At 40.7% G+C, this 14,968-nt stretch overlaps 2 protein-coding genes across 2 annotated transcripts; both read right to left on the bottom strand.

Moving 5' to 3' along the window:
• Window positions 1–1,845: 1,845 nt before the first annotated feature.
• On the bottom strand, window positions 1,846–3,856 carry LOC115593338 (gastrula zinc finger protein XlCGF57.1-like). The gene has a single exon (XM_030436855.1). It carries the CDS (start codon window positions 3,715–3,717, stop codon window positions 2,176–2,178), a length of 1,542 nt encoding a protein of 513 aa, XP_030292715.1. The 5' UTR covers window positions 3,718–3,856; the 3' UTR covers window positions 1,846–2,175.
• Window positions 3,857–9,941: 6,085 nt separating this feature from the next.
• Window positions 9,942–14,167, bottom strand: LOC115592979 (zinc finger protein 501-like). The gene is made up of 2 exons (XM_030436297.1): window positions 14,163–14,167; window positions 9,942–11,627 (listed from the first exon to the last, which is right to left on the bottom strand). The coding sequence occupies exons 1-2, from the start codon at window positions 14,165–14,167 to the stop codon at window positions 10,265–10,267; spliced, it is 1,368 nt and encodes a 455-aa protein (XP_030292157.1). The 3' UTR covers window positions 9,942–10,264.
• Between the last annotated feature and the right edge of the window lie 801 nt (window positions 14,168–14,968).

The following is a 14,968-nucleotide window of genomic DNA, read 5'->3' on the forward strand; positions in this document are numbered from 1 at the left end:
TTTTCCTCCTTTCTGGTCTCGGCTCTCAGCTACATGAGAGTTGTTAGAGAGGAGTTGCTGGTCACTTGCTGGTTCTGCTTCACTGTGTTCACTTTCCTCATAAGTTGGAGTCAACATGACGGTATCCGTCTCCACCTTCAGTACAAGCTGCTCTCCCTCCTGACTGCTGCAGAGTTCCTCCTGTTCCTCTTTAATCTCTGGAGGCTCTGTGTCCTCTTGGTCCAGACTGGAGTTCCTCCCCTGGTTACAGAGCTGCTGGTCAGCAAGAACCTCCTCCTCCTTACAGACATGTTGCTGTGGGAGCTCTGGAGGGGCAGATAACAAAATACAGAGAATATTTAATCAACCAATCAACCTCTATTTATCCTCCAGAGATCATTGGGCCTCATTCACCAATATCTTCTTAAGAATCTTCTTAGATTCTTTCTTAAGTTGTTCTTAAGAGGTTCCTTAAGAAAACCTTACATCAGATTCACCAACTCTTTCGTAAGCCTCAGAATTGTTCGCAGCTGTGTTCTTACATTGATGAAAGCCGCAGGAGCAATATATATGCCATTGTTTTGCGGGCCTTGGATGGAGAAATGCCACGTATAAATAGGGTGGGGGGGGTTACTAATTGATGGCATGTTTCCAATTTACTTGATGTATCCTAAATCATTGGCACATTTATTTTAGAATTTAAATTATTTGTAAATTACCAAAAATATGAAATAAATAAATAAATGAATAAATATGACAGAATTATCACTGTAATAGTGCATTTTATTTATCTACACAAAAGAAGAAAACACAACCATGCCAACATTTCGGCACTGAAATGTGCATAAGAGTACTCCCGAGTGTTTGTAGGATTTGTTCTTGCCTAAGAAAAAATCCTAGATAAGAAAAAATTCATGAATGCCACAATCTTCGTAAAATCTTCGTAAGTGGGACTTAAGAACAAATTTGTTGCTAAGAACGGTTTATGAATGAGGCCCATTGAGAGGCAACCCTCATTCACAAGGGCACTGAGGCACACAGAACAAAGGCAGAATAACAAGTAGAAATACTCAAAGTTTCAATAGCTTCCAGGTCATGTGACCCATTGACTCCAAACCAGTGCCGAATTGTATTGATACACTGGGTGGTTAGGACACAAGTTGCTATATGTAGTTTGGTGCTCCACATAATTGCCATTATTGTTTTTTCATCTAAAATCTACATTTTTTCCAATAGTTTCCATCTCATCTGACCCACTGACTCAACATCAATGCCTAAATGTCTTCCTAATAGGTTAAATGAGACACTCCTCTTTCTGTTGAGTTTTAGTGTTCCTCACATTTTTCAGAACGTTTTGTGTCTAAAATCATCATTTTCTAAGGGGAGTTTCGCTGTGGTCTTCTACAGAACGGAGCCCAGCCGTGCAGCTGACACTCAGAACCTCCGGAGTCCCGGAGTGGAATGAACCAAAACGCGGGAAACATTTGTATGTTCGCTTGATTTAGTGAAACGTGGCTGCGATGCGTATGTCCCCCTCTTTGGCCACTCCAGGGCTCTGAACATTAGTGTTATCAAAATAATGAACTTTTACTCACCTATCCTGTGTAACTTTACTTGGGGTTTTCACACACTCTTTTCACGCAGTGTGTTTACACTATGTTTGTATACTCCTTGTATTAAGGTGTAGATCTACTCTGCTTAATTCCACAAAGAAATGTGGTACTCTTTTCTAAACTGCTACTTTGAACTAACAGCTAACTTTTTGGCTACATACATGGAAGCTACTGTAAAACAAGTATTTAACATATAACTGTTTATATAAAAGCAGGACACAGGGACCGATAATAAGTGGGAAACATGAGACTCATTAACTCGACTTTTTAATCATGTTGTTAACAAATATGGGCAAATCAGCATGAAGATAGAAACAAAACATATTTTGACATCTTCTCAAGGGGGAATTGTACACATTCAGCATCAGCTCATCATTCCTCCTGTGTAAACTGATCCTCTGAGGATTCTTCAAGTACGTCATTCAAAGTTAGAGTTGCGCAATTATACACTTAAAACACTGAAACACTAAAACTGATCCACCTCCAACATATTTTGCAAATACAAGGCTACTCGCCTGTACGTGTCATCGAATGTCTGTTCAAAGCAGACTGATCAGGCAAACTTTCCCCAGGTCTCACAGGATTACGGTTTCTCACCTGTGTGGGTTCTCATGTGAGAAGTTAATTGATCACAACCCATGAAAGCCTTCCCACAAATTTCACAGGTAAAAGGTTTCTCACCTGTGTGGATTCTCATGTGAGAAGTTAACTGAGCACGAACCATGAAACCCGCCCCACAAATTTCACAGATAAAAGGTTTCTCACCTGTGTGACTCATCATGTGAACTGTTAAGGTTCTCTTCAGCATGAAAGCTTTCCCACATGTTTTGCAACTAAACGGCTTCTCACCTGTGTGGATTCTTGTGTGCCTTTCCAAACTACATGAATCACGTAATGATTTCCAACATATTTGGCAAGAATACCGATTCTCACCTGTGTGGATTCTCATGTGATAAGATAATTGATAACGCTGCCTGAAAGCCTCCCCACAGATTTCACAGGTATGCGGTTTCTCACCTGTGTGTATCCTCGTGTGATTGGTTAATTGATCACTATGCCTAAAAGCCTCGCCACAAATTTTACAGCTATAAGGTTTCTCACCTGTGTGTATTCTCGTATGTTTTGTTAAGGCGCCACAAGAGATGAAAGTCTTCCCACATGTTTGGCAAGAATACGGTTTCTCACCTGTGTGGATTCTCATGTGGAGCTCTACATGTGAGCGCTGGCTGAAAGCTTTCCCACATGTTTTGCAAGTAAACGGTTTCTCACCTGTGTGGATTCTCTCGTGTTTTTTAAAGTGGTTACTAGAGCTGAATGTCTTCTGACATGTGTTGCAAGAAAATGGCCTTTCACCTGTGTGGATTCTCATGTGTTGCTTCCATTCAAAATTATACCTGAAATCTTTCCCACATGTTTTGCAAGTAAACGGTTTCTCACCTGTGTGGATTCTCGTATGTTTTTTTAAGTCACCACTAGAGCTGAATTTCTTCTGACATGTATTGCAAGAAAATGGCCTCCCATCTGTGTGGATTCTCATGTGCTGCTTGCATTCAAAATTAGACCTGAAATTTTTCCCACATGTTTGGCAAGAATACGGTTTCTCACCTGTGTGGGTTCTCATGTGGACTGTTAATTGACAACGAACCCTGAAATCTTTCCCACATGTTTGGAAAGAATACGGCTTCTCACCTGTGTGGGTTCTCATGTGGACTGTTAATTGACAACGAATCTTGACATTTTTTCCGCATGTTTTGCAAGAATACTTCTTCTCATCTGGGTGGACACTTAGGTGTATAGTCAATTGGGACTTTAACTTAAAAGTCTTTCCACATGTGTCACATTTGAAGGACTTTTTACCTGGGTCAGTGTTATGTTGAATGTCTGATGAGGTAGAGTTTTTTGCATCATCACTGTGACTCCTGCTTCCGTGAAGTTTTTTCTTTTTCTTTGGCTCTCCATCTACAGCTGATCCCGAGTCTCCATGTTTTCCACCTTTCTGGTCCTGGCTCTCAGCTACATCAGAGTTGTTAGAGAGGAGCTGCTGGTCACTTGTTGGTTCTGCTTCACTGTGGTCACTTTCCTCATGTGTTGGAGTCAACATGACGGTATCCGTCTCCACATTCATTACAAGCTGCTCTCCCTCCTGACTGCTGCAGAGTTCCTCCTGTTCCTCTTTAATCTCTGGAGGCTCTGGGTCCTCTTGGTCCAGACTGGAGTTCCTCTCCTGGTTACAGAGCTGCTGGTCAGCGAGAACCTCCTCCTCCTTACAGACATGTTGCTGTGGGAGCTCTGGAGGGACAGAGAACAAAAGACAGAGAATATTTAATCAACCAACCAACCTTTATTTATCCTCCAGAGATCATTGAGAGGCAACCCTCATTCACAAGGGCACTGAGGCACGCAGAACAAAGGCAGAATAACAAGTAGAAATACTCAAAAAGTTTCAATAGCTTCCAGATCATGTGACCCACTGACTCCAAACCAATATCGAATTGTATTAACACACTGGGTGATTAGGACACACCTTGTTAAAAGGACTTTAGTGCTCTATATATTTGCCATTAATGTCTTTTTAGATCTACATTTTTTCCAGCAGTTTCCATCTCATCTAACCCACTGACTCAACATCAATGCCGAAATGTCTTCCTAAGAAGTTGAATGAGACACACTTCTTTCTGTTGAGTTTAACTTTTCCTCACATTTTGTGTGTAAAATCATCATTTTCTGAGCGGAGTTTCGCCGCAGTCTTCGGAGCTCAGTCAGGCAGTGGAATGAACCAAAACACGGGAAACATTCGTATGTTCGCTCGATGTAGTGAAACGTGGCTGCGCTGCCCATAGACATATATACATAGACGCCTCATTGAGCGCTGGACCGTACGTCGACGTCGCCGCCATATTGGAGGAGGCAGATCCGCCCCGTGAACTAATACGAGTCAATGGAGTGAACTTTATAAAGCTCCTTCTACAAAGTGCTATAAGTTAATGTGTCTCATTTACACATTCACACACATACGGATATATTCAGGAAACAGAGAGGAACCAAAAACAACGTCTGTAACGTTCTCTGAGGATTATAAATGTTAGCTAATCCTCATATGTTCAGTATACAGGTCGGCACCAAACCATTTTATAATGTTTTTATGAGTGTTTACAGCTGCTAATGTATGTAACGCTGTTACTGTGATGATACATGACAGTTAAATATTCAATCTGTCCATAATAACCACATCCTGACATGCAAATGAGACATCTGTCCGCCATTCTGTCAACTTGGTTAATCTAATTTAACTTTATATGGACAACTGACTGCATAATATACGAATCAGAATCAGAAATACTTTATTGACCCCCGATGGGAAATTCAAGCGTTACAGCTGCTCCCATTCAAAGTCAAGAATATGCAGAAAATACTACTACTATGATTTCACTAATAATAATGATGAAAACTATATATGGTGCATATTTATAATAGTAGCCTGCTGATACTTCACTTTTTTTTTTACCATGAAATGTTATTTTATACCATATTTGTCATGGTGTGTATCTCTTCACTGCTGTTGCAGTTTCTCATCTTGATTTGCAGACTTTATTTTTGTCGCCATGATATTATTAGTCAAAAATCACTGTATTTATAAAATGACGGTGTTTTTGATTCACACAGATGCCACATTTGCATGTCAGGATGTGGTTATTGTGGACAGATTAAATATTTAACTGTCACGTATCATCACAGTAACAGCGTAGCATACATTAGTAGCTGTAAACACTCATAAAAACATTATAAAATGGTTTGGTGCCGGCCTGTATACTGAACATATGAGGATTAGCTAACATTTATAATCCTCAGAGAACGTTGTTTTTGGTTCCTCTCTGTTTCCTGAATATATCCGTATGTGTGTGAATGTGTAAATGAGACACATTAACTTATAGCACTTTGTAGAAGGAGCTTTATAAAGTTCACTCCATTGACTCGTATTAGTTCACGGGGCGGATCTGCCTCCTCCAATATGGCGGCGACGTTGACGTATCGCAGCAGCGGGCCAACCCGCTCAATGAGGCGTCTATGTATATATGTCTATGGCGCTGCCTATGTCCCCCTCTTTGGCCACTCCAGGGCTCTGAATATTAGTGTTACCAAAATAATAAACTTTTACTCACCTATCCTGTGTAACTTTACTTGGGGTTTCCACCAGATATCCAGCATGACGCGCTGCCGATCGATCTCTTCCTCGTACTGGACGATAGTTGTTTTAAAAACGCTGAATATTTCTTCAGCAGCAGCAGTTAGTCGCTCGTTGACAAACTCTCTTAAACTCTCAACTGAACTCATTGCTCTGTTTTTAACTCGTCAAATGATGAGCTGCGCTGTGACTCAGTACCGTCTTCTCTTCACTCATTACACACATGAAGCTAACTCTACCAACTGCGACTGTTTACTTCCGCTGGGTGCCACGCTCTAAGGCTCCGACAGGGGAAGTGCGCCGCGGAGGCTTTTAGTTCCGCTTCAGACTGACAACATTTAATTCAGAACTTGTTTGAAACTGAAATATCTGACTACAGTTTTAAACTTGAACAAAATAATTGGGGCAACACATGTTCTCCGGTTGTTAAACAGACTCAAAAAGACTTTTAATAGTTCTTTTTTTTTTTCCATTTCTTACATGTCATTTAAATTCATTTAATTTATCTATATTTAACACCACCATCTCCACAAGAATCCAATTGTTTATAGCCGGGGTTTCAGAGACAGAAATCATACATCAGAATGCACAGGAATAATTAATACAAACCTCAGCAAAGTAAAAAAAGAATAATTAAAAAACAGTTTACAGAAAATACATTTAAAAAACTGTCAAATAGTAACAGTAGGAGACCATAAAATCCAAAACAGGCTGCAACTGTAGTAGCAGAAAAAATCAGGGAAACGACTCCGGCACACTGTCCACTTCACTTGCAATAAAGTTTATTGACAACAGCATTTTGGCACTTAGACCGTCATCAGTTTATCTGATGAGATGACCTAATGAATTAAGCAACTTAAACGGCATAAAATTTACAGTAATATTCTGACCATATGACAGATTTTGCTGATGTGTACATTTAAATATATGGTAAACAATCTTTAATCATTCAACACAATCAAAATATAACTTCTACAGAAATAGGATACTCGTATGATCAAGCCAAGGTGCCGCCGGGAGCCTCAAAAGTCGAGTACACCATGTGATTTGTTTTGATATGATTAATTGTGACTTTATTTCGGTACATACTGAAGCAGAATGTGCAGTATACATGATTTAAGTTGAGTGCTGGTGATGCAGGCTTGTAAACCTGGTGAAGAAATGAATACTTTGCTTCAAATGGGAACACTGAGTGTGACAGGAACAGAAGGGTTATAAGGTGCCCACCGACTCCAATTCATTGTTGCCCCTGGACCTTCTAGAAGGTCAATCTGGTGCACATACTGGCGGGATGCAAGACAGCTCTCAGCCAGGGAAGATACAGATGGCACCATGACAAGGTTTTCCACGCACTGGCTGACATCTCGGAGCGGGAGAGACAGAAAAAGCGTAAGAACAGTACGAGATAACGCCATCCATACAGTTCATCAGAGAAGGGGAGAAACCACCCGCCCCTCAAAATAAAATCAAACAAGATAAAGAAGGGAAAATAAAAATTGGTGGTCCGATAGCATTTCTTTTTCTTAAACGTGTTTATTGTTTTTTCACAAAAGGGTAAAACAACCATTGACAGCAAGGTAAACATTCATATGGCTGGTCCTGTAATTTGTAGTTCAAATAAAGTTATTTGACCAACCATATTCGTACTTAACGGACGAAAGTACACAAATTGAGTACAAGTGGTTATCAAGAAAAAAAGGTAGCTGCAGACAAACCAACAAAACAAAGATTCCTTGTACCCTGTGCATTACGATACAAATTTCCTCTAACACTGTTGTAAGTTAACAAAGAACATACCATTAAAATAAACAAACACAAACATGTAAACAAATGATGTCAAATTGCCAAAAGATAGAAAAAAAAAAAGCGAGAGAGTGTTTTGGCATTTGGATGTCAGACATATGTTGATGCTTACAAAGCAAAGGCACTTAGGCACATGGGGCAAAGGCAAACAGGAGGCTCATTACAATAATACAAGGATGTTAACATGAGCAAGATAAATTTATACTTGGGGAAACAGATATCTGGTAAAATTATAAGATTATAAAACATTGCTAGTCATAAAAGTTTTAATAGGATTCCAAATATTTGTCAATAACTCAGGCTTCTTGTTTAAGTGATATCTGAGCTCGTCCAGATGTAGTACACTGCTCAGTTCACTAATCCACATCTCACAAGTTGGAACCGACTCCTTTTTTTGCCAGTACCATGATAAATAAAACTGCTTGAGATTGAAATTTATCAGCTTAATCAAGTGTGGCCCCCAAAACACTTATTAGTGGATCTGGCTTCAGAGTGATGTCATACGTTCCGGACAGTCAAATATTTTATCTCAGAATGGCTGAGTTTTTGGACATGACCACAAAGATTGGAGCCATGTACCTTCATATACCACATATAGGAGATACATCTTATGCAATCTAGATTTTGTATAATGTAGTCTATTAATGACCTTGAATTGGATTTATATATGTCTGACATTTAGGGAACACCTACTGACATTACAAAGACATTCCTCCCAGGTTTCCTCAGCTATCCGAGTAGACGTCTCCTTTACCCGTTCATCCTGGATTTTGTCTGTGTTTACATTGTCCGTACTAGTCAAAATATTTTAATAGAAGGAGATTGCCCCCCAGTCTATTGGGTTATGTTTGTTTATCTTTCCATTTCTTACATGTTATTTAAATGCATTTAATTAACTATATTTAACACCATGTTTATATCCTTTTCACAGTGTGTTTACACTATGTTAGTGTACTCCTTATGTTAAGGTGTAGCTCTACTCTGCTTAATTCCACAAAGAAATGTGGTACTCTTTTCTAAACTGCTACTTTGAACTAACAGCCAACTGTGCATTCAGACCGAAAGCGCACAAAGAGGAAAAAGATCCCGGAAGTCATTCATTGTGTATTGGGAGCCAGGCAGACAAGGAGGGAAAGGTGGAAAAGGCGGAGGCGGGAGGAATAGGCGGATTAGGAGGGGAAAAAATTTTAAAAATCCTCCAACTTTATGTAATGAGCTATGACGCGTCTAGGTGGAAAAGGGGGAAAAGCCATGCGATAACCAATGGGGATGTCTCGTTCTGCTGTCGTCCCTCGGTCAGGTCGGTCCGAGAGAAACACCCTCGTAACTTTGGTTCCTACCAAACATTCGTTCAGCGATGGCGCTGGAAACCTTGATTACGGTCATTACTCGTCACCTCTCCGCTGTGTCTGCAGCTGAGCATTCTGATGCATGTCTCTCTCCCCGGCTGGGAGAGTTATCATATTGTAAATAAATAATAATAAATAAACCAAATAATAGCCGGGGCGTTTATTTGGGGCAAACATCTGGGATGAAAATGTCATAAACTTCGCCAGCTTCTCTGTGAATTCTCTGGCCAGCACTCGCTGCAAACTCCTCATCTCTGCTGTCACTCACGGTGGCAAACATTTGTGTTGCCATCGCCCTGATCATTTTGCGGGACACTCTCTCGTGGCGTGCCCGTTTGCTGATCACCCATCCCCGCATGTTTATCTTAAGCTCCTCGCTAGACTTCTTCCTCCCTCCACCAGGCAGCCTGGTCCTGTTGCTCTCCTCCTTGGACAGACGCTGAAGCTCAGCTTCATTTTTTCGCCAATCTCTCTCTCTCTTGCGGTCGACAGACAAACGATAGGCGCAGCAGAAATAAGTAAATCAATGAATAAAAATAAAATAAAAATCGGCTGTCCATCGGCCCACTGGGAAAAATCCCGGTACTCCCGATGGCCAGTCCACCCCTGCATAGTAGTTTCTCCAGTGGCTGTGCGTGTGTCCAAGCGTGCGTGTGTGTGTGTGTGTGTGTTAGTGCGCTCGCGTAGTGCGTTGTCAAGTTACTGTTCATCAAGTAACTTTCCGTGATCAACAATGTCGGTAAATGGATGGGCTGTGCTACAGCAGCAGTTGTGTGGTGGTGTTTAACGCGAGTGGCATGTGAGCCCTTTGAATTTAAAAGCAAGAACGAACAGGGTGACTAAGCGACTTAGGTGGAGTGGGCAAGGCGGATTTTCCTCTTTGTGCGCTTTTGGTCTGAACGCACAGTTAGTTTTTGGTTACATACATGGAAGCTACTGTAAAAACTACAAGTATTTAAAATATAACTGTTTATATAAAAGCAGGACAGGAGGAGCGATAATAAGTGGGACAGATGAGACTTATTAACTCGACTTTTTAATCATGTTAACAAATATGGGCAAATCAGCATGAAGATAGACACAAACATATTTTGACATCTTCTCAAGGGGAAATTGTACACATTCAGCATCAGCTCATCATTCCTCCTGTGTATATTGATCCTCTGAGGATTCTTCATTTAGTCATTTAAAGTTACAGTTGCGCAATTATACAAGAAACACGAGAACTGATCCACCTCCAACATATTTTGCAAATACAAGGCTACTGGCCTGTACGTGTCATCGAATGTCTCATCAAAGCAGACTGATCAGACAAACTTTCCCCAGGTCTCGCAAGGTTACGGTCTCTCACCTGTGTGGGTTCTCGTGTGAGAAGTTAACTGACGACGAACCCTGAAAGCCTCCCCACAAATTCCACAGGCAAAAGGTCTCTCATCTGTGTGGGTCGTCATGTGATAAGTTAAGCTACTGCTTCGTATGAAAGCTTTCCCGCATGTTTTGCAAGAATACGGTTTCTCACCTGTGTGGGTTCTCATGTGACAATTTAACTGAGCACGAAGCATGAAAGCCTCCCCACAAATTTCACAGATAAAAGGTTTCTCACCTGTGTGGGTCATCATGTGAACTGTTAAGGTTCTCTTTAGCGTGTAAGCTTTCCCACATGTTTTGCAAGTGAACGGCTTCTCACCTGTGTGGATTCTTGCGTGCCTTTTCAAACTACATGAATTACGTAATGATTTCCCACATATTTGGCAAGAATACGGTTTCTCGCCTGTGTGGATTCTCATGTGATAAGATAAGTGATAACGCTGCCTGAAAGCCTCCCCACAAATTTCACAGGTATAAGGTTTCTCGCCTGTGTGTATTCTCGTGTGATAGGTTAATTGATCACTATGCCTGAAAGCCTCCCCACAAATTTCACATGTATAAGGTTTCTCACCTGTGTGGATTCTCGTATGTTTTTTTAAGGCGCCACAAGAGATGAAAGTCTTCCCACATGTTTGGCAAGAATACGGTTTCTCACCTGTGTGGATTCTCATGTGGAGCTCTACATATGAGTGTTGGCTGAAAGCTTTCCCACATGTTTTGCAAGCAAATGGTTTCTCACCTGTGTGGATTCTCTTGTGTTTTTTTAAGTGGTTATTAGAGCTGAATGTCTTCTGACATGTGTTGCAAGAAAATGGCCTTTCACCTGTGTGGATTCTCATGTGCTGCTTGCATTCAAAATTAGACCCGAAACCTTTCCCACATGTTTGGCAAGAATACGGTTTCTCACCTGTGTGGGTTCGCATATGGACTGTTAATTGAGAACGAATCCTGAAAGCTTTCCCACATGTTTGGCAAGAATACGGCTTCTCATCTGTGTGGGTTCTCTTGTGGACTGTTAACTGACATCGAATCCTGAAATTTTTTCCACATGTTTTGCAAGAATACTTCTTCTCATCTGGGTGGACACTTAGGTGTATATTCAATTGGGACTTTAAATTAAAAGTCTGTCCACATGTGTCACACTTGAAGGACTTTTTACCTGGGTCAGTGTTATGTTGAATGTCTGTTGAGGTAGAGTTTTTTGCATCATCACTGTGACTTTTGCTTCCGTGATGTTTTTTCTTTTCCTTTGGCTCTCCATCTCCAGCTGATCCCGAGTCTCCATGTTTTCCTCCTTTCTGGTCTCGGCTCTCAGCTACATCAGAGTTGTTAGAGAGGAGCTGCTGGTCACTTGTTGGTTCTGCTTCACTGTGGTCACTTTCCTCATGTGTTGGAGTCAACATGACAGTATCCGTCTCCACCTTCAGTACAAGCTGCTCTCCCTCCTGACTGCTGCAGAGTTCCTCCTGTTCCTCTTTAATCTCTGGAGGCTCTGGGTCCTCTTGGTCCAGACTGGAGTTCCTCTCCTGGTTACAGAGCTGCTGGTCAGCGAGAACCTCCTCCTCCTTACAGACATGTTGCTGTGGGAGCTCTGGAGGGACAGAAAACAAAAGACAGAGAATACTTAATCAACCAATCAACCTTTATTTATCCTCCAGAGATCATTGAGAGGCAACCCTCATTCACAAGGGCACCGAGGCACGCAGAACAAAGGCAGAATAACAAGTAGAAATACTCAAAGTTTCAATAGCTTCCAGGTCATGTGACCCACTGACTCCAAACCAATGCCGAATTGTATTAACACACTGGGTGATTAGGACACACCTTGTTAAAAGGACTTTAGTGCTCCACATAGTTGCCATTAATGTTTTTGAATTTAAAATCTACATGTTTTCCAACAGTTTCCATCTCATCTAACCCACTGACTCAACATCAACGCCGAAATGTCTTCCTAATAAGTTGAATGAGACACACCTCTTTCTGTTGAGTTTTAGTGTTCCTCACATTTTTCGGAACGTTTTGTGTGTAAAATCATCATTTTCTGAGCGGAGTTTCGCCGCGGTCTTCTCTAGAATGGAGCTCAGCCGTGCAGCTGAAACGCGGGAATCACCAGTTTGTTCGCTCGATGTGGTGAAACGTGGCTGCGATGTATATGTCCCCCTCTGTGGCCACTCCAGGGCCCTGAATAACATTGTTATTAAAATAAGAAACTTTTACTCACCTATCCTGTGTAACTTTACTTGGGGTTTCCAGCAGATATCCAGCATGACGCGCTGCCGATCGATCTCTTCCTCGTACTGGACGATAGTTGTTTTAAAAACGCTGAATATTTCTTCAGCAGCAGCAGTTAGTCGCTCGTTGACAAACTCTCTCAAACTCTCAACTGAACTCATTGTTCTGTTTTTAACTCGTCCGATAATGAGCTGCGCTGTGACTCAGTACCGTCTTCTCTTCACTCATTACACACATGAAGCTAACTCTACCAACTGCGATTGTTTACTTCCGCTGGGTGCCACGCTCTAAGGTTCCGACAGGGGAAGTGCGCCGCGGAAGCTTTTAGTTCCACTTCAGACTGAAAACATTCAGAACTTGTTTGAAACTGAAATATCTGTCTACAGTTTTAAACTTGAACAAAATAATTGGGGCAACACATGTTTTCCGGTTGTTAAGCAGACTCAAAAAGACTTTTAATAGTTTTTTTTTCCATTTCTTACATGTTATTTAAATTCATTTAATTTATCTATATTTAACACCACCATCTCCACAAGAACCAAATTGTTCATAGACAGAGACAGAAATCAGGATGCACAGGAATAATGAATACAAACCTCAGCAAAGTAAAAAAAGAATAATTAAAAAACAGTTTACAGAAAATACATTTAAAAAACTGTCAAATAGTAACAGTAGGAGACCATAAAATCCAAAACAGGCTGCAACTGTAGTAGCAGAAAAAATCAAGGAAAAAACTCCCACTGTCCACTTCACTTGCAATAAAGTTTATTGACAACAGCATTTTGGCACTTAGACCGTCATCAGTTTATCTGATGAGATGACCTAATGAATTAAGCAACTTAAACGGCATAAAATTTACAGTAATATTCTGACCATATGACAGATTTTGCTGATGTGTACATTTAAATATATGGTAAACAATCTTTAATCATTCAACACAATCAAAATATAACTTCTACAGAAATAGGATACTCGTATGATCAAGCCAAGGTGCCGCCGGGAGCCTCAAAAGTCGAGAACACCATGTGATTTTTTTGATATGATTAATTGTGACTTTATTTCGGTACATACTGAAGCAGAATGTGCATTATACATGATTTAAGTTGAGTGCTGATGAAGTAGGCTTGTAAACCTGGTGAAGAAATGAATACTTTGCTTCAACTGGGCACACTGAGTGTGACAGGAACAGAAGGGTTATAAGGTGCCCACCGACTCCAATTCATTGTTGCCCCTGGACCCTCTAGAAGGTCAATCTGGCGCACATACTGGCGGGATGCAAGACAGCTCTCAGCAAGGGAAGATACAGATGGCGCCATGACAAGGTTCTCTGTGCACTGGCTGACATCTTGGAGCGGGAGAGACAGAAAAAGCATAAGAACAGTACGAGACAACGCCATCCATACAGTTCATCAGAGAAGGGGAGAAACCACCCGCCCCTCAAAATAAAATCAAACAAGATAAAAAAGGGAAAATAAAACTTGGTGGTCCAATGGCAATTATTTTATTTTTTTTAAACATGTCTTAACGTTTTTTCACAAAAGGGTAAAACAACCATTGACAGCAAGGTAAACATTCATGCGGCTGGTCCTGTAATTTGTAGTTCAAATAAAGTTATTTGACCGATCATATTCGTACTTCATGGACGAAAGTACACAAATGTGTCTAAATTAAGAGAAATTGTGCTTGCAGAATACCCCCCACCCCTCAATCACTGTATAAAATGAAATTCTCAGCGTGTCAAACTGAGTACAAGTGGGTATCAAGAAAAAAAAATAGTTACAGGCAAACAAACAAAACAAAGATTCCTTGTACCCTCTGCATTACGATACACATTTCCTCTAACACTGCTGTAAGTAAACAAAGAACATACCATTAAAATAAACGAGCATAAACACAAACGTGTAAACGAATGATGTCAAATTGTCAAAAGACAGGAAAAGAAAAAAAAAGCGAGAGTGTTTTGGTATTTGGATGTCAGACATATGTTGATGCTTACAAAGCAAAGGCACTCAGGCACATGGGGCAAAGGCAAACAGGAGGCTCATTACAATAATACAAGGATGTTAACATGAGCAAGATAAATTTATACTTGGGGAAACAGATATCTGGTAAAATTATAAGATTATAAAACATTGCTAGTCATAAAAGTTTTAATAGGATTCCAAATATTTGTCAATAACTCAAGCTTCTTGTTTAAGTGATATCTGAGCTCGTCCAGATGTAATACACTGCTCAGTTCACTAATCCACATCTCACAAGTTGAAACTGACCCCCTTTTTTGCTAGTACCATGATAAATAAAACTGCTTGAGACTGAAATTTAGCAGCTTAATCAAGTGTGGCCCCCAAAACACTTATTAGTGGATCTGGCTTCAGAGTGATGTCATACGTTCTGGACAGACAGTCAAATATTTTATCGCAGAATGGCTGAGTTTTTGGACA

This window comes from Sparus aurata, chromosome 12, assembly GCF_900880675.1.
Source record: "Sparus aurata chromosome 12, fSpaAur1.1, whole genome shotgun sequence".
Taxonomy (NCBI): Eukaryota; Metazoa; Chordata; class Actinopteri; order Spariformes; family Sparidae; genus Sparus; species Sparus aurata.